General features: G+C 36.7%; 1 protein-coding gene across 4 annotated transcripts in view; it reads right to left on the bottom strand.

The window, feature by feature from the left end:
- LOC127434229 (histone-lysine N-methyltransferase 2C-like) overlaps positions 1-23,555 on the bottom strand; it is a 255,749-nt gene that overhangs the window by 122,945 nt on the left and 109,249 nt on the right. For all 4 annotated transcript variants that reach the window (XM_051686799.1, XM_051686800.1, XM_051686802.1 and 1 more), the window contains exons 8-12: positions 17,650-17,812; positions 16,912-17,083; positions 8,529-8,643; positions 4,574-4,737; positions 2,766-2,911 (exon numbers count right to left, since the gene is read on the bottom strand). In XM_051686799.1, the coding sequence (XP_051542759.1) occupies positions 2,766-2,911; positions 4,574-4,737; positions 8,529-8,643; positions 16,912-17,083; positions 17,650-17,812 (760 nt within the window). The remainder of the gene's footprint in view (positions 1-2,765; positions 2,912-4,573; positions 4,738-8,528; positions 8,644-16,911; positions 17,084-17,649; positions 17,813-23,555) is intronic.

Raw genomic sequence — 23,555 nt, 5'->3', positions numbered from 1 at the left:
TGGCCACAGTTTCAAGTTGGACGTTACTTCCTTGTGCCATGAGGTTGCACCTGAGAGAAGCAATGAGCTACGTCTACACACTGCAAACAAAGTTGCTGGAAGCAAATCCCGGAAGCATTTCAGAGGTATTTCTACTCCTGATGATGTCATGGTTTGAGGTGCGTTCTGTTGTGTGCCTCATCCAATAGGAGTTGAGAGTTCGATCCTTTAGTGAGCAAGGCTTCATGAGATTTGTAGTCTATTTTGGACTCCCTTTGTTTGATTTTGGTGCGATTTTTATCAGTAAGATTTACGACTTGGTATGTGGCGGCTTGACTTAGGTTTTTACGACTGTGTTAGGCCTGCCTTTGTCTTCTATCTGAATACATGAGGCCCAACATAATGTACCGATTTCATAGCACAGTAATGTACTGTATATTAATTTGTTTAGCCTGTAACCATCTCTGTTTTTACATTTCTTCCAAATAAACAATTAAACATTTTTATTTTATTGTAATTGTGATATTGCATATTTCTGTGAATTATTTTAATGTCCAATAAAGTATTTCATCATTATTAAATCCTCGTTTTGCTTTTTTATATTACAGTGTTATTGTAGACCTACCATTGTAGTATTACGGTTCACTCTCATTCTCCACTGAGGCTGTGGATTGTTATATAAAATATAGTGTCTTCAATTGAACTCATATCAGCCATTGCACAAGTTTCACCTCTTAAATTGATATGAGTAGTACAATACAAACTACAATGTGTATTGTGTCATGGATATAACACTTTAATAATCATATTAAAATACAATTAAGATTGTTGTTTATCTTTCTCAAAGGAAGTAATATATTGGATATAAATGTTTAAGTAAATAATATAATATCAACATGACTCCCTCTGCAGGTAATCTCCGAGTCCTTGCTCGGACCATGAGATTCATCCGCGCAGAAGTGCAGAGCTGAATCACAACTGACGCAAAGTGTTCCTCTGCATGTAACTAGCAGTTTTATGCTACATAAGTTACATAGTGTAGATTTAAGTCACTGTCATTCCTTTCCACGAAAATATGCTTCTTTTCTATGAAAATTTGCTTTATTTTAGATTGAAAATTGCCACTAGATGAAAGCAAGCAGTAAAATGTATTTTAACAGACGTGTTTGTGTACATTTTCTATTGAACAAATCAGCAGTTATTTATCAAATAATCATCAAATTATGTAGAAGAGCATTTCCAGTGTTGTGGTGTTGTTAAACACACCACTAATCAGTATTCTCCACTATATAGCACTAAGAATCGGACTGCAAGATTGGAATTGCACATGTAAATTGCGATTTTGTGGGGTGTTATTTCTATTTGAATCGGACACTAAATGCAAAAAACGCGTGCAAATTTCCGGCACTTTTACTGGCCGCATTCTTAATGAATTCCCCCCATAGTGTTATAAAAGCATAGGGTACTCACACCAAATATCGATTTACTCTTTTGTTTACTGCAATTTGTATGGAGTTAATCGATAAATTAAAAACTATTCATGGCATTATTTTTGAAAACATCCTACTTTACAAGATTTTTCACAACTGCCTAAAACTTTTGCACAGTACTGTTTATTAAATTTATTATAATTGTAATAATTATATATTGATTTATCTTTATTTGGGGGCATTAGCAAATAATGATGTGTGTGATTAATTGCAATTAATTTGTTACATTAATCAGCATATCATGTAATAAGTTCAATACAATATAAAAATCGATTGACAGCCCTAATCTTAAAGCTGAAGTATGCAATTTCTGTGACACTAGCACCACCAAACAGAATTGCAAAAAGAAACTTTGTTTTCAAAACAGCTTTCTGAATACACCCTCTGTCTGCTGTTGGTCAAACAAAGAGATAGTCCTGTTCCAAACTCACACCACTAGTTGAGTAACTTTGTTGGGGCAGGTCTAAGAGGATCGCTCAAAACAAAGAAAGCAAGTTTCATAGCACACAGAGACACAGAACTTATCCATTCATAGGTTAATTTTCTGCATATTATGCTGGGACAGGAGAAAGTATTTTAACACAGAAAAAGTTACATACATAAGCTTTAACATTTAATAAGGGAAGGAGTGTGCATTTCCCATCTTGACACTAGAAAAAATGCAAAGATGTTGCATTAAGATGTGGCAGCAGTGTTTCTATTGCTGCTCGCATGCTCAGATCTCCTGTTGATCTGACAAACACTCTGTAAATAAAGTCAGCGACAGCATAGAGGCCCTTGCTTTACATCTCTGTCACACTCAATGCCACCGCCTCAACAGAGCTGCTGGGACAAACATGCAGGATGTTTAACTGGTAAGACACTCTAAACATTACTACCACAAACAACCCCAAAGCCAACCTAACAGCTCACCAACAACAGGTAACGGTCCTTAATAAAAAGTTCTTCCTCGTCTTGGCATGTTTGGGACATACCCTGCTCTGTATCCTTAAAATACTCCATCCATGTTTCTTCATCGTTCTTATGTGTAAATAATATAAACCACTGATAGCCACACAATTATTTCAAAAAATAAACATATAGCAAAATCTTTCCTGGTTCTACCATTGCATGGTCTATACAATCATCCCACCCAAATCTACGTTACATCATTGGTTGTTTTAGTACTATATTTAAGTGATTTTCCAGCAAGGCCATCCATGCAAGTGCACTGACTGGAGGAACTCTGTAATGATGCCAACTGCAGGGCAAACACAATCATCAGCTTTGTGTCAGTGTTGAGAGACGTGTACTCACCCTCGACTGGCTCTGGGTCAGCAAGCGGCGCCTCTTGCCTGCTGACGGGCTGACGGTGCTGCTTACACACACTGCAGGTGTACCCGTCCTGCACCTGGGCATCAGGTTCACCACCCTCCTGCCTCTCACAGTTCACATGAACCCATCTGAGACAGAGAGATTTACACAATCAACTCACCCTCAAATGACTTATTTTCTTCTGTAGAACACAACAGAACATGTTAGGGAGCATGACAGCCTCAGTCACCATTGTATGGAGAAACGATGCAATGAATGTGAATGAATACTGATAATAAAATACTGTCTAACATCTCCTAAAGTTATATTCAATTTTACAACTTCGTTACCATGACAATGTTACCATGACGATGTAAAAACGACTGTAAAAATGACAATTTAAACAACTTTACAGCTCAAATAATACACAAGATTTAACAGAAATATTAATATGTGCTTTTATAAAATTATAATCTTCACATTTCTGCCGTTAAACCCTCCAAAAAATGGCCCCATTTGGGTACTGAATTGAGTCCGTACACTGCACGATATTTATTGATTTTTTTATTTGAGTATTAACTTGGTATTGAAGTACCAGTACTTTTGGCAACTAAAACGCTTTCTGAGCTAACAAAATACAAATGCTCTTTGAACTACTTATGTCAGTCAGGATCCATAACACTTGAGACAGATAATTTGGCAGTCATATGAGGACTCATCCTCTCCTGTTACTGCTGAACAAGTGTCTGATTACATCTGACTTTTTTTCAATTCTTCAAGCAATATAAAAAAATCAATTTGCCACACAAATCACTTGGACATATTTTCAAATACAAAGACATGATTGTGCCAGTCTCAAACACCTGGCGGTTCAAATAAAGTGCTCTATAGACAGCCTGATTGCACAGTTGTGGAGGTCCATAAGCTTAGAGCATTTGCAAGATAATGCTTCTATTGGCTAATCATAGACTTTTAAGCCCGTAGAGTTCAATCAACCATTATTTATCGGTGACGACTGTCAATGCTAACATTGGATTTGACAATACCTGAGACTCTATGGCCCGTTTACACCTGGTATTCATGTGTTGGGTGACTCAATCAGAAATGGACAGTGCAAAACACAGGTGTAAACAAGTGTAAACACTAATGCGACCTGTTCAGAAAGGCAGGACCGTCAAATCAAACCCAAGCAAATGCACATACATGCACATGTATACGATTTCTTGAATCAGAGATAAATAAAAGATCAGCGTTTAAACTGGAGTCCATCAGCATGTCCATTGATTTTCAGTATGGAACTGAAGTTGTCAGAAATTTGGCCTTCAAATAAATTACCAATATTAAACTATCATCACAGAACAGTTAAGACCAAATTTTCATAATAAACACACTTCTTTATTTCAATGATTTTAGTTGGCATATAAAATGAAACACTAAAGAGGCGATGAATAGCCTACTAACCAATTCAACTGTTCTGCATTAGATGAATTTAAATTTGTATATTTTCTTTGTAAAGAATGGCAAAGTGAACACTGCATGCATCTATGGGTCTGGAGGTACATGGGGTGTTTCTGCTCAAATGGCTGCAAGTCGACATGCGGCAGCAACAATCATGTGAGCTCGCTCATTTGTCTCAAATGACAACTTGTGGTTGGATCACAGATGGATGTTAATATTAGATGTAAACAGGGCCTATGGTCAGTATTTAGGTTTGTACAAATAATGTTAAAGCATTATGTCTCACATGTACTTGGCCATGCATCTCATGAATAAGACATAATTGTCAAGGCACGGTATGCATCAGTTCTTACCTCTTGCATGTGCTGCAGGAGTGAGTGTGAACTGTATCTTGATTCTGTCCACAGATGAGGCATAGCTGAGCTGGATTCTGCTGCTGGCATCCGTCACACAGCAGACCATTAGAAGACCACGGACCACTGGATCTCAGTCCACATTGAGCACACGACCGACAGTTCTATAAAACACAGGCCTCAGTTCACTACATCATCATCAAATGCATGTTTATGGGTCACTGACAAATAAGGTTGTCAGGGGTGAAAAATCGAGTTTAAAACATGTATCAAGTTCGTAGAAATGCAATCTCTGTGTCCATATCCGTTTTATACATTTTTGAAAAACACTGATAGCATTTTCTACAAAAAAAAGAAAAAAAGAAAAGAAAATGACTTTAACAATGTCCTGTGGTGTAAATATGAAATCAAAGGTATTAAAATACTTTCCTTGCACACTGAATATACGAGAGTGTGCAAAACATCATCATTAATTACAAAAAACAAAATCACACATACTTGTCAAGGTGAAAAATAATTTTTACAAATCTCCAAAATTTTTAAGTAAAAAAATAAATTATATATATATATATATACACAATTGTCAGAGTTACTCCATTTGACCTGAAGAAATGATAAAATTTTATTTATCATTACTTTCACTCAAAAAATCAACTTTGTAGAAAAAGAAAACAAATATGTATATTTATTATTTAGATAGATGTTAGAAAGCAGCTTATTCTGATTTGTTTAATCTTCTAGGGTTGGGATATATTGCTGCAAAATGATATCTCTATATGTTTTAGCCTACTAATTATATTCAAAATGTTTAATGCCCAAGGTAATAATCTAGTTAAAATAATGAAGCCAATTTTTCCACAGTTTTTCACTATATGAACACAAGCGAGAATGATATTTAATCATTATTTCCCAACTTTTATTTCTGAGTGCAAAAACTACATATTCACTCTTTGGAAGCCAGTTGAATATTGTTATAATACTGAATTATTAATGCTGGACCCAGTCAAGTTTATTATGATAATATAATGCTGAATTATTACTATTAATTTGAGGATTAGATCTGTTTTATGCAATATATTTCTGCCGTATTTACTTGACCTTCACCTGGAGCTTTTATTTTGACAGAAAAATAAAAGTGCAGTGTGAATTTGACAGTACATTTTTCCTGTACGATGTATTTACCAGAGAATATTCAGAAACACTTTATCTTTCATCAAAACAACTTTTTATGTCTCTGAAACAACTTTTGTGCTGGCATGACAAACATAAAGTAAGGTAATGCAGGCAAAGAAAATAAAGACTAATTAATAATATCATCGCCAGATGAATCGTTAACATGTTTCAACCTCACCATGAATCAATGAAGTCATAAGATAAAATTCCTAAAAATAAACCCATTTAATAATATCAAGCCCCGTTATTCCAACTGGATATTTTATTTCGCTTGGAATATTTCACTTTGAAAATGCACTGCGAACGCTGTTTCATTCAGTCATTTCTGTATTACAAAAGAAACGTAATGTTGTTACATTTAAATTATGCGAAAAATGTGAATGTTCGAATAAAGCAAAAACAATGTTTGAATAAGACAGCATTTCCATCCCATGTGTAACGCGATATGTGATACGCAATGATATTGGTCGCTGATTAGTCCAGTTATTATTCAGTATTATTCAGTAACATGTCTTGTTGACACAAACACACTTTTCTGATGTGCATCTAGGAATATTTTCGGTAAATGTGCTTCCATCGTAGTTTATGCGCTTGTGTTCTTATCGGATAAAAAAAACTGTACACCTCAAGTGAACGTTTACGTTTTTTTGTGTGTGTGTGTGTGTGTGTGTGTGTGTGTGTGTGCACATTTTGGAATTTTTTCTTTGCATCTTGGAGTTTTCATACAGTATTCTTATGCGATATCCTAAAATTCTCATACAAATTAAGTGGATGGAAACCCAGCTGTGACACTTGAACAACAATTAAAGTGTGCGGTCCCTCTCAACTGTTTAAATCAATTTGAATCAAGGTTGGCTGTAATTACAGCTTCATAAATGTTTCCTTCAATGGTATTCAAAAGAAGCAAAGCATTGGGAAATTTCATAAAAATAAAAAATAAAATAAAAGGCACTTGATGATCATCAGGAGCAGCAACTGAGGCCGGTGAAGAGTGATGTTTATCTGCAATGATAATCCACCCACAGATTCAAAAGCCCCATCCAAAGACTCCTGTACTAAATCCTGGATGACCGGTCGGGCTTCTTCACCGCCTCCGCAAAGAGACAGCAGCAGTCTGAGGATTCTGTGTGGGATTTTGTTCAGTTCTTCAATTATTTTAGATATGCAAAATACAGTATGTGGGGGTTAACTAACAACTTGGTTAACTCAATTTAGCATCCTCAGCAGTGTATTCTCTAGTGTCAAACACAGAGAGCACACCTGTGGACCATTCATGGATCTTTTAATGCATATTACACACTAAAATGAGCTCTTAAAATGGCAAGCTCCAATGTGATTGGCTATTTGTGCTCAACTTCCAGGAGTCAGGATGCACATGTTTTTATCTGTATGCTCATAAGTTGTGTGTACCTTAGGCTGATCTTCATAAATTCTAAGATAGAACTAGTTGTTGGACTTGCCAAAATTTGCACAGCTCATTGCATCAAATCTTTCAAAGATACTTTTTTAGATACTTAGTTGCCCGCAAATGAGATATCCTTGGGCAGAACTTTACATGTCAGTCAGACAGGTCCTTCCTGTCTAAGTGAACAGTTCTTGGTCAGAATAAGCTACGATGGCCCAAACTTCATCAAAAGTTTTGCTATGTGAGACTACGTGATTATATTAATGTTTTAGCATCACTCCAGAAGGAATATACAGTATACAGAGACAGCTTCACAAAAACCAAAATCCCATCTAGTTCATAAATACGTATGTGTGCATGTGTTGTGTTACAGATGCTTGAAGTTGAAATGAAAGCACTGTAAGAGCATCTCTTCCCTTAGCAAGGTCAGCATCCCAGCCACAAAAAACAAAACAAACAAACACAGGCCTCTGTCCTTACTATCCATTCAAAGGACACGGTCCCATTGTCTATGGATAGGAATCATGAGGAGTTTAACCATTCTGGTAGCAACAACAAAAACTCCAAACTAGTCTGAATGTGTTTCACAACACGTTGTCATATGAACTACTATTTAGAAATTACACTGACAGAGTAACAGTTCTCTGTTCATTTTGAGTCGGACATAACAAAAGTACTGGCTAAATCAAGAATCACTCCGATCACTGCAGTTAGTGAGTTGTTCAACTGATCACATGAGTTCAAGAGTCATTTGAGAGTCTTTTTGACTGATTCATTAAAAAAAAATGTAGTCTGCAGTTCCATCTGCATCAGCTGACATTCAAGAACCGTTAAGTCAAGAACTGAACAAAAGTCCCTTTCAATCCAAGTCAGTCCACTCAGCGGCCATTTTTGGAACACAGCTATTTTCTATATATACAAGTGGCATAAAAGTGCAGCTCCAATCTACAATACTTGAATGGGGTAAGACTGAAATCTTCAAACCGGTTGGTCAAGATTAAGATCAAAGAACTTATATCAACGGTTTCATAAATTGTGCTTTACCTCAAATCACGCTAGAAAAAAGCTATTTGTCAAACTGGTTCAGCTAATGCGTATGTGCCTTCTCGAGTTCACAGACAGGTGATGTCTGTATCTAAAAGGTGACTGGTTCTTGTAAGCCGGGATTTCCATTTCTACAACCGCAATATTAGGTTTTTCAGTTTCTCCCATTAATTTGAACACAAGTGCTCTGTCTCAGGCTAAACAGTCTCTGAACGTCACGAAAAACATTTGAATTTGGTTTTCAATTCCCAACTCTATTTACTAAGTAATTCCCATTCCACACAACACAAAAGGTGTTCTGTGTTTTTGGTCGATACACAAACACAAGCTCACCTTGCACCTCCAGCCGTTGGTGGGTATCGAGTCCATGACAGGTTGCAGACAGAAGGTATGATATCCTTTATCACACATGTCACACACCAGCATCTGGCTGTCATCTCCTGGGTTCCTGAAGAAGAACAAGACAGACAGACTAAGGATAGCACATAGAAAGCAGGGTTTCTGCACATACCACTATTCGATGCTATTCACTATTTCTGTCCCAACACCAGGGCGAAACACTAACACCCACCCACCTGCCAAATGCAGATTAAAATCGGGTAACTCTTACAAGCTACTTTGGCAGGTGACATTTCAAGGGTTTTCTTGCGTTGATAATTCTATGAATGTTAGGCTACCGAAGAAAATTAAATTATTTACATCTTGCGTTCAGTGCTTTATAAGCACTCAAAATTCTTCTTGTCTAAAAATATCAGGCACATCTTTTGTGCGGCACGGTTCAAGACTTGTGGCAGAGATTGGCTAGATTCAACCAGGCTTCCCTCGATATTGCGCCGCAGATCACAAAACGTAAGCAACCCATAAGATATTTAACACAGATTTTTCGACATTTCAGCGCTTTGAAGAAAGTCTCAAAATCTCCTTGACATTATAAACAGTACTGTTGAGGAAAAGGGAAGACTACACCGTGCCATGCAACAAGATCAATTACAAGACTACACATCATCACCCTCACTAAAATGTATCAAGTTTTTACTGTTGTGATACTAACTGCTTTTATGACAGAAATGTTACAGATTTATATTAAATCTATTAGGGCGAAAGTTGTAATTTAAGTTTCTAAATGTGTTTTTTCATAAATACTATCTACACTGACCTACCTTACCTGTGGTTATGGCCTTATTTTTTATTTATTTATTTTTTACAAATGCAACTGTTAAACACTGTTAAAGGGTAGAACAATGGTAAACTTTCATAATGGCAAGTACAATTTAGAAAGAAGGGGTTTAAAGGGGTCTGGACCTCCATGAATTATAGAAAAATTATTGACAAGGTTTTCCTCCTGCTCTATCCTACTCCTGTTCTGACTGGCCATATTTGCCTTCAGATATTCCAAGAGATGACTTCAATCATCAGGCCTGTGTCCTGCTAAACTCAAATCATAATCTTTCAAATAAAATGTCCGAACAAATGCATGCAGTCACAGTCTCCATTCAATTTTTGTTGGGTGGGGGATGTTGGCTAGTGAACATGAGTGGCTTATGACTTTGGAACACCACTAGCCACAGTGGCCAGTGAGCAAAAACATTTAATTACAATTAACAATTAAAAGTTAATGACTTAACTATACGGATCATGGACTTAAATTATATTTGGCTCCAACAAGCTGCCTACTGAGCTGCTTTGCTGATTACTGCCTACATGGGCAACTATCTTCTAGAGACCGATTTATACTTTTGCGTCAGACCTACGAAGTAGTCCACAGCTTAGCCTGACGTGCATCTCTCCAAAAATGTAACAATGTGTCACGTCAATGCAGACCACAACAGCTGTGATTGGTCTGCTTTGTAATCAGAGGCCATCCCCCAGAATTATATATTGGATATCTGAGGCAGTGTAGCATTTTCTTTAAGATTATTTTAAGATCAATACATTATATCACATTGTATTTGGACTTGTTTTATCATCTGCTTTTTTTAATGTTCTGTTTATGTTTCATGAAGAGAAAAACACGACAAAAAGACATCATTTTATACGTTTAAATGTTTTACTTTCATAGCTTTTACTTAATTTATATTTGGTATGCAAGTGAAACAATACCTGTTGCATTTTACTCGAGATCTTTCCGATCTGTACGATGTTTTGACTAGATGTTTGACAGTAAGGTGTACTGTAAATAATCACATTTCCTAAGTTATGAAAACTGAACACTTCTAGTTTGTCAGGAAAAAAAAAGAAAAAAAAAAGATTTGTTTATATTATTTATATGCATTATAGAGTCCAATTTCTAAGCATTAAAACAACACCCATTTTGTGTTAGTCAAGTCAGTATTTATTATTATATATTTTTTTTTTTTTGCCAGTACAGCAAAGTATGCCAAAATATTGATCTTTTTTTACATGACTCAAGAGCAAGCCTACAGTATATCCATGATTTATTTTCCCTCTGAATGGCAAGATGTGTATAAATAGTTTCATGAACTCATTTTAATGCTACAATACATTTTAATTCTTAACAAATCCTTCTAAATCTATAAATTATTTTGCTCTCATTGTTTATTTATTTATTTATATATTTTCTCCCCTTTTCTCCCCAATTTGGAATGGCCAATTCCCAATGCGCTCTAAGTCCTCGTGGTGGCGTAGTGACTCGCCTCAATCCGGGTGGCGGAGGAAGTTTCTCAGTTGCCTCCGCGTCTGAGACCGTCAATCCGCGCATCTTATCACGTGGCTTGTTGAGCGCTTTACCGCGGAGACCTAGTGTGTGTGTGGAGGCTCATGCTATTCTCCGCGGCATCCACGCACAACTCACCACGTGCACCACCAAGAGCGAGAACCACATTATAGCGACCACAAGGAGGTTACCCCAATGTGACTCCACCACCATAGCAACCGGGCCAGTTCGTTGCTTAAGAAGCCTGACTGGTATCACTCAGCACACCCTGGATTCGAACTCACGACTCCAGGTGTGGTAGTCAGCGTCTTTACTTGCTCAGCTACCCACTACCATTTTGGCTGTGTACTCGCAGAACGACAGAGACACCCCCAACCCCAGAACTATAAATGCAGAGGGTCAACACAAAAGTATAAACTGGCCCTAAGACAAAATGGAACCTCTGGAACGCTCTACATAGGCAGTAACTGTAACTGTGCTGTCACAAGAATAGTGCCCCTAAATAATGAATAGTGAATGCTGCTAATGCAATACTCTAATTAAGCACAAAAATACACAGCACACAGAAGTCTTTCCTTGTCTCATAACTTGCAAGTATGAGGGCATTTAAACAGATAATTTCAGAGTGTCTCAGATTTAACAGTATGAAAAAACGGCGCTAGAGTTGAAGTCAAAGTATACTACGGTTGTCCATGTGCCACTACATCTCACACACAGTCCACGCGTACTGTCGTGTACAGCCCAATATTACACACACATTCTACATTTGATAATGCACACATTCATCATGCCCTACAGGATCTAGGTCAAAAGAATATACTTTGAAAGGCTGAGCGTTAGGCTGTGTGCAAGATGGAAATGCACATTAGCTTTTAGGATGTTCGATTAATTTTTATAAAATCAGTTTCAATGAATCCATTCAAAACATCAACAATCTTGTTTTTGTGTAAAATCCAAAAAGAATTTGACTTGGCATTTCACGTATGTAAATGTTAGAATAAAAATATATGCAGGCAAATATTGCGGTTTATATATGAAAAAAAAACAAAACAATGACATCCCAAAGCAGGCAACCACGCTTCCCGGTTCTTTTGAGCAGCAGCTTTCAGATATGGGCAGCGCTGTGATTTTAAAAATCTGTTAAGCATTATATGTTCTAATAATGTTTATGTTAATAAAGGTTATTATAAAGGAATATGTATGGTTTATAGTGAATAAATATGTGGGTTCTTTCTGAACTATTGACAAAGCATGTTTAACTTGATTTAACATACCTGTATGATTAAGTTGCACATGTAATAGGTTGATGAACACATATCCTCATACGCTAAACACTTTTCTAAACCCTGAGAAATGTGGCATATGAAATTAAAACTACCATCAAACATGCAATACGTCTTCACTAGAGGATGATCGATATATCAATGCAGATAGTTGCTTTTTGGAACTATCGGTTATCTGCAAAAATCGACAGTGATAGTTGCAGATTGTTGTTATTATTATTATTATTCCTCTGTGTTCCCCTGTGGACAAAACCCTTCATCTGGTGAATATACAGGCTTCAAAAGGCTTAATTTGTTGAATAATTTCATTTAAAGCATTGTAACAGATCCAAGACTTTGTCTTCTTCAATGTTTATGGACTGACGATTATTAATGCGAAATGTTATTTAAAAAACAATTGAACTGACAAGCTATTGCTGATGATCTACTATTGATGAACGATGATCTACTGTTGATGAATTACTGTTCAAACAGTATTCATTAGCCCATATGGCACTGTTTACTTTATATTGATTCCATTGTAATACATTGTAGATAATTGTAAGAGTGCATGTTTTGTTTCCCTTGAATGTTTGTGTGAGTTGGAAGCAAAGACATTTCAAAATAAGAGTCCCAGTGTATTTTGGGTTTGTTTATAACTAAAAGTCCCGTGTTATGCACCAAATCTACATTTTTTTTTTTTTTTTTAACCTGGTCAATCACAGTAAGGAAAAACTAAGATTTAAAACTAAGAAATATATTTTAAATACTATCGGCAGATTAATCGGTTATCTGCCTTTTCCACCACATATGTTATCGGTATCGAAAAAATCCACTATCATTTAACCTCTAGTCTTTAATTATTGGTCCGCATACAGTACATAATAACTTTTGACATATTCAATATGTTAACAGCCGATTTAGACTGAACAAGTTGCTTACTGCAGTCAAAATAAATGTAGACACATTTTAAAAGTAGTAAATAAAAATATATATTCTCCTATCTATTCCCAAACAGCCAGTATGGGCTGCTGTCTGGTTCATCCTGTTAAATCTTATGGTGGTATATCGTTAGATCATATTTGGCCTCATATCTGTCACAGCGGATACACTTTGGAAAATAAAAACTTCCATTTGCGTAAGGTAACATCCTTCGTGAAAAGTTCTTCTGAATGAAGCACCCATTGAAAGCAGGTCTTTTCTGGGGTGCTAAAAGAGCCACAGCCAAACGTTTCCTTGTAAACAGCAACATATTTAATACAATGTATTGCTACATTGGTGCATATACAGTAAAATAAAATTATTGGAAAACATTGCCTTGTATTATTTATAATCATGACTTGCTTTAAATATTTTCAATTTACTTGGCAACAATGGCAGTTTGGTTGGAATTATGGTTCCTTTTTAAAAAAAAATTAAAAAAATGAATAAACAAATAAAAGTAATTTCAGAGAAACTTGTCAAAATATTTCACATATTGTCAAAATGCTAAACATTTAAAGATATAATTATTTAGCTATATCACCCAGCCCTAGATTATTGGTATCAGTATTATATCGGCATCAGCATTTGAAAAACCCACTAGTGGCAAGCTAGTCACTGCAATATGGCTTCAATAACTACAGCCAGCCCTTCTCAGCCCAATACAAACTCATCATCAAACAAATGCCCTATTACACTCTCCACATGAGCAATAACACTTCCTCCGATGCTTTTCTGAGTCCTAATGTGTCTGAGTGGTAAATCCTAAGAGGGAAATTAGAGATTTATAGAGATGAGAGGAGGTGAGGGTGATCCATTTCCAGGCATATATTTTCAGGCAATGCAAATCCACATTAAATGAGAATGCCATGTGATATTTGAAGCTGTGCTGAGACATTACAGCCATTTTAAGCAACGGATCAAGACTAACGCATCCATCTCGCAACTAATGCATGACACATTACAGTGGAGAGGGGAAGCGGGGGAGTTTGATTCAAATCCACACTTCAAATTGATGGATGGATAGATGGATGGACGGATGGACGGACGGACGGCCACCAAGCAACCACTTCATGGTGTTGAGTTTAGCACAGGTGAACACCAAGTCTACTTAAGGCAGTGCAATTGGAAAGCAATAATGCATGTATTAAAAAAAATAAAATAAATAAATAAATAAAAAAAATTAAAATAAAAACATCCACTGCAAACTGCAAGTATTCTGCAAGGTATTGCATTAAAGCATCTCTACTGTTACAGTCTTCTTAGTATGAATTTCATGTGTTGTCGTATTTCCCTTTTGTAAGTCACTTTGGATAAAAGCATCAGCTAACTGAATAAATGTATAAATTCAAAAATCTGTGATTTAAAACCTTCTGGCACAAGTTATTAGGGTTTGTTAATGATCCGTCACTGAATCGTTAACTCCATAGTAATATTTCCCAGTTGTCATAAAATCCCATGAAATATTCTATGATATTTTCTGCTTGGTTCCTCCTTAGAAAACACACACATTAAAGGCTTGTGATGCCAGAGGAAATAGATGTCTGAGAGGGAGTTGCTGGGAGATGGGGGTTGGGATTTAAAAAAAAAAAAAAAAAAAAAAAAAAAAAACAGCTCTGAATGAAAATCCCTAAGGGATAGTGTGTCTGCGTCCACTGAACAGATACTATAACATTCAATACAGTCAAATTATTTAAACCGAGACTTGTTAAAGCAAAATAACGATTACTAATAAGCTGAGCTTGACAAAGGTAACATGAAACTGAATGGAAAACAAATAATTCTAATAATTAACGATGAAGTTTCAATCATGTCCAGACTCTGTATACTTTTTCTTTGGCTGATGCTATGTGCACCTCGGTAAATAGTAACACAGTATATGGGTGTTTTTAGCACTGTGGACTTCTAGAATGTAAAGTCTCATTAAAACATTTTGCACACTCTCACTTTTTTTTTTGTCTACAAGTTATGCACATACATCACAGTAGATTTAAATAATTTCATTTTATCATTTTATTTCCAGTCATTAAACTTCCCAGCACAGTGTCATTTCCAGCACATCTCAAATTCTGTACAGTGTTTAATAGAAGTGTGTGCTGGAAATGATGCTAATGGAAATATCATTTTAATTATTTTTATTTTTTTATAAAATGGCAGACTTCTTTGTCATGCTACAACTTATTTTATGGCTAACATTTTATGTGTCCTAAATACAAAACATTTTTCCACACTTTTTGTGTAATTTGGCCAAATTACCACTTGACTGGAAATAACGGCCAATAAAAATATTCTGCTATCAATTGATATCTACCTTGATTTTTCTTTGTGATTTTCAAACATCACTTGTCTCATATTTCATCTCAAGCATGCTTTTCACCTACACTTTTGTCCACTTCATAAACAAGTACACTACCTTCTTTATTAGAGGCAAAAATGTTTGGTATGGTGGAAATGACACCAAATCTGTGGGACAGTCATAATTTTTGAAAAATTTATAGAATTTTAAGATGTTAATTATAATAGCACATTACCACACCTGGAGTCGCGAGTTCAAATCCAGGGCGTACTGAGTCACTCCAGTCAGGCTTCCTAAGCAACCAATTGGCACAGTTGCTAGGGTGGGTAGAGTCACGTTGGGTTAACCTCCTTGTGGTCGCCATAATGTGGTTCTCGCTCTCGGTGGGGTGCGTGGCGAGTTGTGCGTGGATGCCGTGGAGAATAGCGTGAAGCCTCCACCCACTCTATGTCTCCGCGGTAACGCACTCAACAAGCCACGTGATAAGATCTGCGGATTGACGGTCTCAGACGCGGAGGCAACTGAGATTCGTCCTCCGCCACCCGGATTGAGGCGTGTCACTACGCCACCACGAGGACTTAAAGCGCATTGGGAATTGGGCATTCCAAATTGGATAAATTCCAATTCCAAAAATAAAAATAAATAAATAAAAATAAGATGTTAATTTTAATAACTCACATCCTTCAAACTATTGTGTGAAAAATTTGCCTTTGCAAAACCATCATTTTCAGACAATAATCATTAAAATTATCTGTTTATTTCACTATTTGTTTAGATGATCATAGTTTTAAACATGTAATCATTTGTATTTTTTCATGGATTTTCATAGTTTAATATTGAAAATGTGGGTCTGGGACAAGACTAAAACCGTAAAATATATACAGAAAATGCATCAAAAAAGATTATGAAGGCTTGGTGAAAAGTTTCTTATTCATTTTTAATGTGAGACTCATATAACAAAAAGTAAAAACCTTGAAATCTGTTAATTTTGGTGAAAATCAACCCCTGGGACATGAAATGCCCCAGAGTTGAAGTAAGCATCCATATACTATAAATCATAATACTATAACATTACAAAATAATACTTGCAGTTTTGCCTTTTAATTCAGGATAATGTCACAAGATGGATTCAAACTTGAGTTGTCCAGAACATAAGCGCCACTGCACATAATTTCTGAGCATGTGCACAACTCTACAGGTCACTTCGCCAATATCGGATTAGCATTTTTTCGTAGTGGCTTTGTGCACTATGGGTGTGAAAATAGCTACACTGTGTGGTCAGTGCAGTTTACACCAGAGTACAAATAGCCACTCCATATATTTATTATACACATATAAAAAGAGCGTACAACACTCTTACTGGTAGCTGAAAGTAATAGCAAATCAGCCAAACGTGCAACATGACATAATTTTCTGAATGATACACATTCAAATCACGTGGAGTTCTGAAATGCAGAAACAGTGATAATAAGTAATTAATGTAGAGGTGATCTGGATACTCACTTGCATGTGAGGCAGACTTTACACTCGGGGCACTGCCAGCCTGCTCTTTTGAGCGGTGTGACTGTGATGTCCAGACAGGTCCCATGGTAATGCTGACCACATGTACAGCAGAACAGCTGGTCCAACACATCTCCAGCACTGTCACACACCACACATATTACTTCATCTTTTGCTAAAGAAAGAGAAAGAGATGATAAAAAAGAGAGAGTCAAAATACAATACATCTCCAACTCTCAAAGGACATCTCATCTTTTTTACCATTTTATGCACTTCAGTATTATACATATTATACATTTCACTACTAACTACACATAGACTATGGAGGCCTATAGTGGACAAAATTAAATGAATAAAAATACCATAAAAAAATAATGAAATACTTAAATTGAAATGTTGCATTAAATAAATGAAAAACACAATTAAATGCCAGCATAAATGTAAACTGACTTATACATCAAGAAATACAACCTTGAAATGAAAAAGTAAATCAAAAACAACATGAAATACTACTTGAAACATCAACAGTCACTTTCACCATCAAAGTTTGAGTGTGGGATTTACAGAATTACTTGCTTTTGGTTGGTTGGTTATTGAACATTTCATTATGATTTCAATTATTTCATTGCATTTTTAATGATTTAATTTTGTCCATTATATCCCTCCATACTAAGCCTCATCATTTTAGAAACACCAAGAGAATGCACATTTGTGTGTATACTGTATACGTGTGTTACTCACATCGTGCAGGGGCTTGTTGTATGTGGTCAGGGCAGAGAAGGGTGTATCTCTTCATGTCCTGGAAGGTTCCGGCAGCAGCCGCACAGGGGTAATGATAAGAGCGCCCACAGCTCTCCTCACTGCACTTTATGGAGGCTCCAAGGCGCTTACAGTATGCACAGCACTACAAAAAACAAAACAACAACAAAAACTATTACATTTAAGTGTAGGGTCTACTTGGTTTTTCCGTGTGTCATTACGTCTTGCACACGGTCGAGCATTTGAGCTTTTTAAAGTATACTTTATTGACCACAAGCCTGTATAAATGTTATCGAGCAAGTGCAACACAACTGGTTTAGTACATCAACTCTAGATGCAAGTGCAGGTAATGCAGACGTGTACAGCTATGCAACAGGGGTTGACAGTAGGGCTGTCAGGATTATTAAATTTGGCTGAAGATTAATTGTCTCTTTTAGGGCTTTCACGTTTATGATGAATCATTGTCATACTTTTGTGTGTGTGTGTGTGTGTGTGTGTGTGCTTCATAAACCTTAAGAAGTCATTTATTCATTTTTAACTTTTACATGATCTCCTTTAAGTCTTTACAAATGTTAGTCTTGGTCTATTTTGCATTTACACTGTTGTTGGAAGGTCCAAAATTCGTCACTTTCACGCATTACTTTAAGGCTCTTTGATTAAACCCACAAGCCCTTATTTCACATACAGAAAGACCTTGGAGATTCTGTGTTTCTTTATTTTATCATCTCTTTAGAAATAGAGTGAGGGCTCCTCTGTGTCACTGCATGTCATTAACACTGGTTGTCTGAACCTACAACAACAAATAGTATTTGCCATTACATGATCAAAGTGAAACCGGAGAACTTTGCGTTCACAAACATTTTTGTTTACGTATATTTTCACAAAGAGTTTGGCGCAAACTTCTGCAGATGGTGAGTGCATCACAGCTCTTTAAGCATGGTTCAGAAGTGGTTAATCCTCTTCGCGGTGCTGCTCAGTGAGACGGTTGGAGTTCAGTTGAATGAGACACTCAAACGTGCCGGTCATTTCCATTTTTGGTCAGTAAAATGTGACTGGAATTTAAAGTGAACAACAATCACGGTTATCTCAAATAATGATTATGATTATTTAATAATTGTGACAGGCCTAGTCGACAGAATAACAGGTTTTGCTGATTATCGGACCCAGTGGCTGCATTTGGAACCATTGGTTAACGGCAAAATCAGTTAGTAGTATTAGTGTGCTACAAAATTATAAACCCTGACATGGATCAATCCAGTAACGCATTCAGAATCAAGGCAAATGCCATTCAAAATAAGGGCACAGATGAAAACTGGCAAGACATTTAAATCACTACCAGGAAAAAAGTACTCACACTTTGAATAATAGAGGACGGTAGGGCCTGAGAAAAAGGCCTTAAACTTAAAAAAAAATAAAATAAAAAATGTCTCTAGTCAGCAGTATCTCATGCTTTAAAAACCCTTGGCCAAATGCCCAAACACAACAATCTGCAAACACCTTTTAACACCAAGCTTTAAGCAATTATCACCCAGGCGGTGACTCCTCTGGGGCTGACAGCAGCCTCTACCCATAATGCCCTTTTCTGAATCACTCTGAATAATAACTATAGAGAAGCTCTAACGCCACATTGTCCAACTTTGAGAGCTGGATGGGTGTTGAGTAGCTCTCCAATGTTTGCTTCAAATAATGTATTAAACAGAATGAAGCCATCTCCTTAGACATCCTTCATGGGGGGATGCCACAGCTGATACTTTATTGCTGCCAAAACTCCAAGGACACCAATATAATGTGGAGCATGTTACCTCATTGAAATCCTATATGCAAAGAGGGTTAATGGCAGAATTCCAAATGGGACAGGACAGTGATGAAAGATGCAATAAAGTGCTGGATGACTGTGGACGCTGTCAGCTGGTTTGTGTCTTGGGCTGTGGTTACAATGTGATTTCGTAAGCACTATGGGATACTGTTTATAGATATGACTTTAAATTGAGTGTAAAGGCAGATTTATAACATACGGCATCGGCTACACAAAGCTACATTTGTTATGGCGAAGCCTGACATGCTCCTCTCCAAAAACGTAACAATGTCGCTCCAACACAGACCACAACAGTTGTGATTAGTCTGTTTTGTAACCAGAGACTGTCCCCCATGATGACACAAATGGCACATTTCCACTACACGTTACGGTCCGACTCGACTCGACTCTGCTCGCTTTACTTTTCTGAGCTTGCTCTTCAACTGCAGTTTAGTGCCGCCTGGTGGGATGGGATTATAGGCTGATCGTCATAGTTGCGCCGCCTCTACTGCTGTGACATCATCTTAAACACGACACAAACATTACTGACCATAAACAATAACAGGACCGCTAGCTGTTAGCTACTAGCTCTTTGTGCTGCATAAAGCAGTTGTTGCATGGTGATTTTACACAAGTGTAACAGTTAAATTGGCCTGGTTGTTTTAGAAGCAAGCTTTCCAGTTGCTGGTCAACTAAATAAAGTGAAGCTTTCAAGCAGAATATAGAGTTAACGTAACAAAATGTACCATCCTCCATCATGGACTCCAACAACACCGAATCCAGGGCACTCTCCCTCCCATTGCTCGCCAGTCTGTTGCCATAGATAGCATCCATTTGGTCGAACCACTTCCACTTTCTTCTGTTTCAACCACTCCGGCTGTTGTGGTCCTTGATGGTTCTGTAGTCACTTTTAAGTTTTTTTTTTACTTTTCCCTACACTGTTGGTAGGTCCGGTGGTAGCCGCAAGACTTTTTCGTTTTGCATCGTTTCGTTCGTCACTCACGAGAGGAATGTCTGCACCTCATTTATTAACCACGGCATGGTTTTGCGCACAGCCATTTCTTTTTATAATTCGAAAGGTACTATCCACAGTGGAAAACCCCCAAAAAGCGAGCAGAGTCGAGTCATACCGTGCAGTGGAAAAGCCCCAAAAGATATCGGAGGTAGCATTTTCTTCAAGATTATTTGGAGATGATTTGCATCATATCACATTGTATTTGGACTTGGGAGCATCATTTTAATCGGGAGCATCTATTGCTTTTATATTCTGTTTATGTTTAATGAAGTAACAAGCAAAAACATGACAAAAAGCCACATCTGAAGACTTATGAACTCAGTTTCTTCCATGCAACAGTTTTGTTTTTTTATTATTTATTTTAATCTTTACACAGCTTTTTGCCACATTATGATGTGAATAGTGACAGCCATCAAGCTCCAAAAAGAACAAACACCATGAAAACCACACAAAAAAGTAGCTGATATAAAGGCTTTAAATTAAAGTTGCCATGAAATCAAAATGATCAATTCTTATTTTCTCACTGGATGCTGCTGTTTTTGTTATAAGTTATTTATACGTGGACGTGATAAAAAAAAAAAATATATAAATTAAAAAAAAGGGGGGGGGGGGGGGGTAGGGTCTCTATTCACTCCCATTGTAAGTGCCTCACAGTCACCTTGATTTTTGCTTTTTTTAAGAAAAGGAGGGATGAGTCAAAAGTATTTTTTGTGGTAATCAACATTATGCCACAAATGCTGTCGAAGAGCTGAACCTGTATTAAACCCAGAATATTCTTTAATTTGGTGAATACAAATTCTAACAGAGCATAGGTAAAACCTGGTGTGATATAAAGGTGATTTATCACGTGAACAATATTATTTAGAATACAACTGTCCTCAAAGCCAAGTGTCAAACAAATCAGGTAAAAGAGTGCAAAAGGCAGAGAGACTAAGACAAAAGTGAGGACAGTCCTCTGAAATATTACCCATCTCACAGACAACAAGGTCCACAAACACTTCCATTATGCTGAAAGCACTTCCAAAGCTTCTTCTTGAGACTTGGGGGCTTTGACAAATCCTTACTGTAGTCAACATATTAAACCAACACATTCAGATAGATGCAATCTGTTTATCCTCAAGAATCAGATCCTAGGTGAAGACAATGGGCTGATGTAAAAATTAATTACTCCTAATGTACTTTCCCTGCCTGGGTTCAGCATGCCTCTGCATCTGCCACATTGCATTGTGTTAATTAGTCGAGTTGCACAAGAGAAATGGCAGTTCTGAACTGCTCGGCTCCTAATTAGAAAATATTTTAGAGACGGGGGACCGGCAAAACCTCTTCAGTCTCTTCTACTGCCAATAATAGCCCCATTCATGATTAACTCTGAATACCTAATCATAAATGAGTGCATTTGTCTTTACTTTATAGAAATTATCACAATGAACATTGTAACTTAATCTGAGATTGCATTCAATTATACAAATAGGATAAAACATAGGACACAGGGGCCCAATCAACCCCACTAATAACGCTTTACCACCAAAACAGTGCTGATGCTTGGCAAACCTCCACTCAGGAATGTAAGAAAAAAAAACACATTTCTTTGTTTAAATATATCTAAACGCAGTTCATAACAAACTTTCCTTTTGGTAGTTTCATTTTCAAGCCCCTAAACGGTTATATCCAGAGATATGGGGCTCTCGATGCGTATCCATCTGTAAATTGTTCAATTTGACACATTTTCAATAAACAAAAAACAATTTTATGTCACATGACATGAAGCTAGTTTTTCTTCCAACAAATATTGTACAAATATTGTCAAAACTAAAAATGTAGCTTTCTTTATTCATATAAAAACAATGTTAAAATTTGGAGAATCCAAAAACATACTCTTAGTAGGAAGAAGTGACACATGACTGTCACAAATATCAGCATGGGTCTATTTAAACCCCAAAATGTTTCCAATAAGGTTACCAGCCAAGTAACCAGGCGAGTAACTCTGTTTACTTTAAATAAACTCCATTTTAGAGGTTGACCGATTGTGGATTTTACCGATACGATAACTAAGTTGGGCAGTACCTGCCGATAACCGATTAATCAACCGATAGTTTTTCAAATTGATACTTAATGAAAAAAATAACACAAAAGTAAAATAGTGCTGAACTTTGTTACAAAAATAAACAGTAATGACTGAACCATGTATTGTACTTTTTTAAATGGAATATATAAATATTAATATACATGAACTAATATTCTAATTTTAAAGTCAGCTGATTTTTAAATCGACGTCGTTTCCTTCGTCCACAAGAGAGCGCAACAAATACATAAACCATTCAGCACCATTATATTATTGCATAGAACATTCCTATCCTGGCTGTTAAAAAAAAGAGCATTTCATTTTCAACTAATGTGCATAAAATAAATAAATTAAAAGTTGTAGTCGTCCATATTCTCAAATGTTAATTCAGAAGTAAAGTGAGGGGGGAAAACGCTTCAATAGACAGTTCACATGGTGTTACACTTGCACTGATTCCTACTACTCCAGACTCAGTTTCATAATAACAGCGAAATACCACGTTGTTTTTTATGCAGTAGAGTTGGATGTAGAGTAGCAATATTCAAAGACAGCAGTGGTATTCGGCTGAACCCGGTGGTGAAGCAGCTCAGACTATGAGCACAGACCAGGGGCTGTTCAAAAAGATGGAACATAACAGACTGGAACCTAACGCGAGGATCTCGAAACACATTTCCAAGTTGAACATCTTTCCTGACAAAGTGTTTAAAAAGCTCATTGCTTAATCTGAAAAACGCTTATAAGAGAGCAAGACACAATGGCCAAAGACCTCCACCAACTGTAAGGGGTACCGAACACTTTTGCAACCATCCATTTGTTTTTCTATGTAAATGCACGCTACACAAACGTCTTTGTTTCCCTTTGTTTTTGTTTATTCAGCATCTCGTGCAGGAGAGTTGTTTTTTAGATGATGTGTCTAATTAAAAAGAACTTTAAAAGCATATTGAGACAATTCCTTTCTGTTAAACAGTATTTGTTGCCCTGTGTGTAGCCTTTTTTAGCGCAGAAATGCGTTCGAA

Source organism: Myxocyprinus asiaticus, chromosome 44 (assembly GCF_019703515.2).
Source record: "Myxocyprinus asiaticus isolate MX2 ecotype Aquarium Trade chromosome 44, UBuf_Myxa_2, whole genome shotgun sequence".
In the NCBI taxonomy this organism is placed as follows: domain Eukaryota; kingdom Metazoa; phylum Chordata; class Actinopteri; order Cypriniformes; family Catostomidae; genus Myxocyprinus; species Myxocyprinus asiaticus.
Note: the sequence above shows the minus strand (reverse complement) of the source record. Positions and strands in the feature narration are given on the sequence as shown.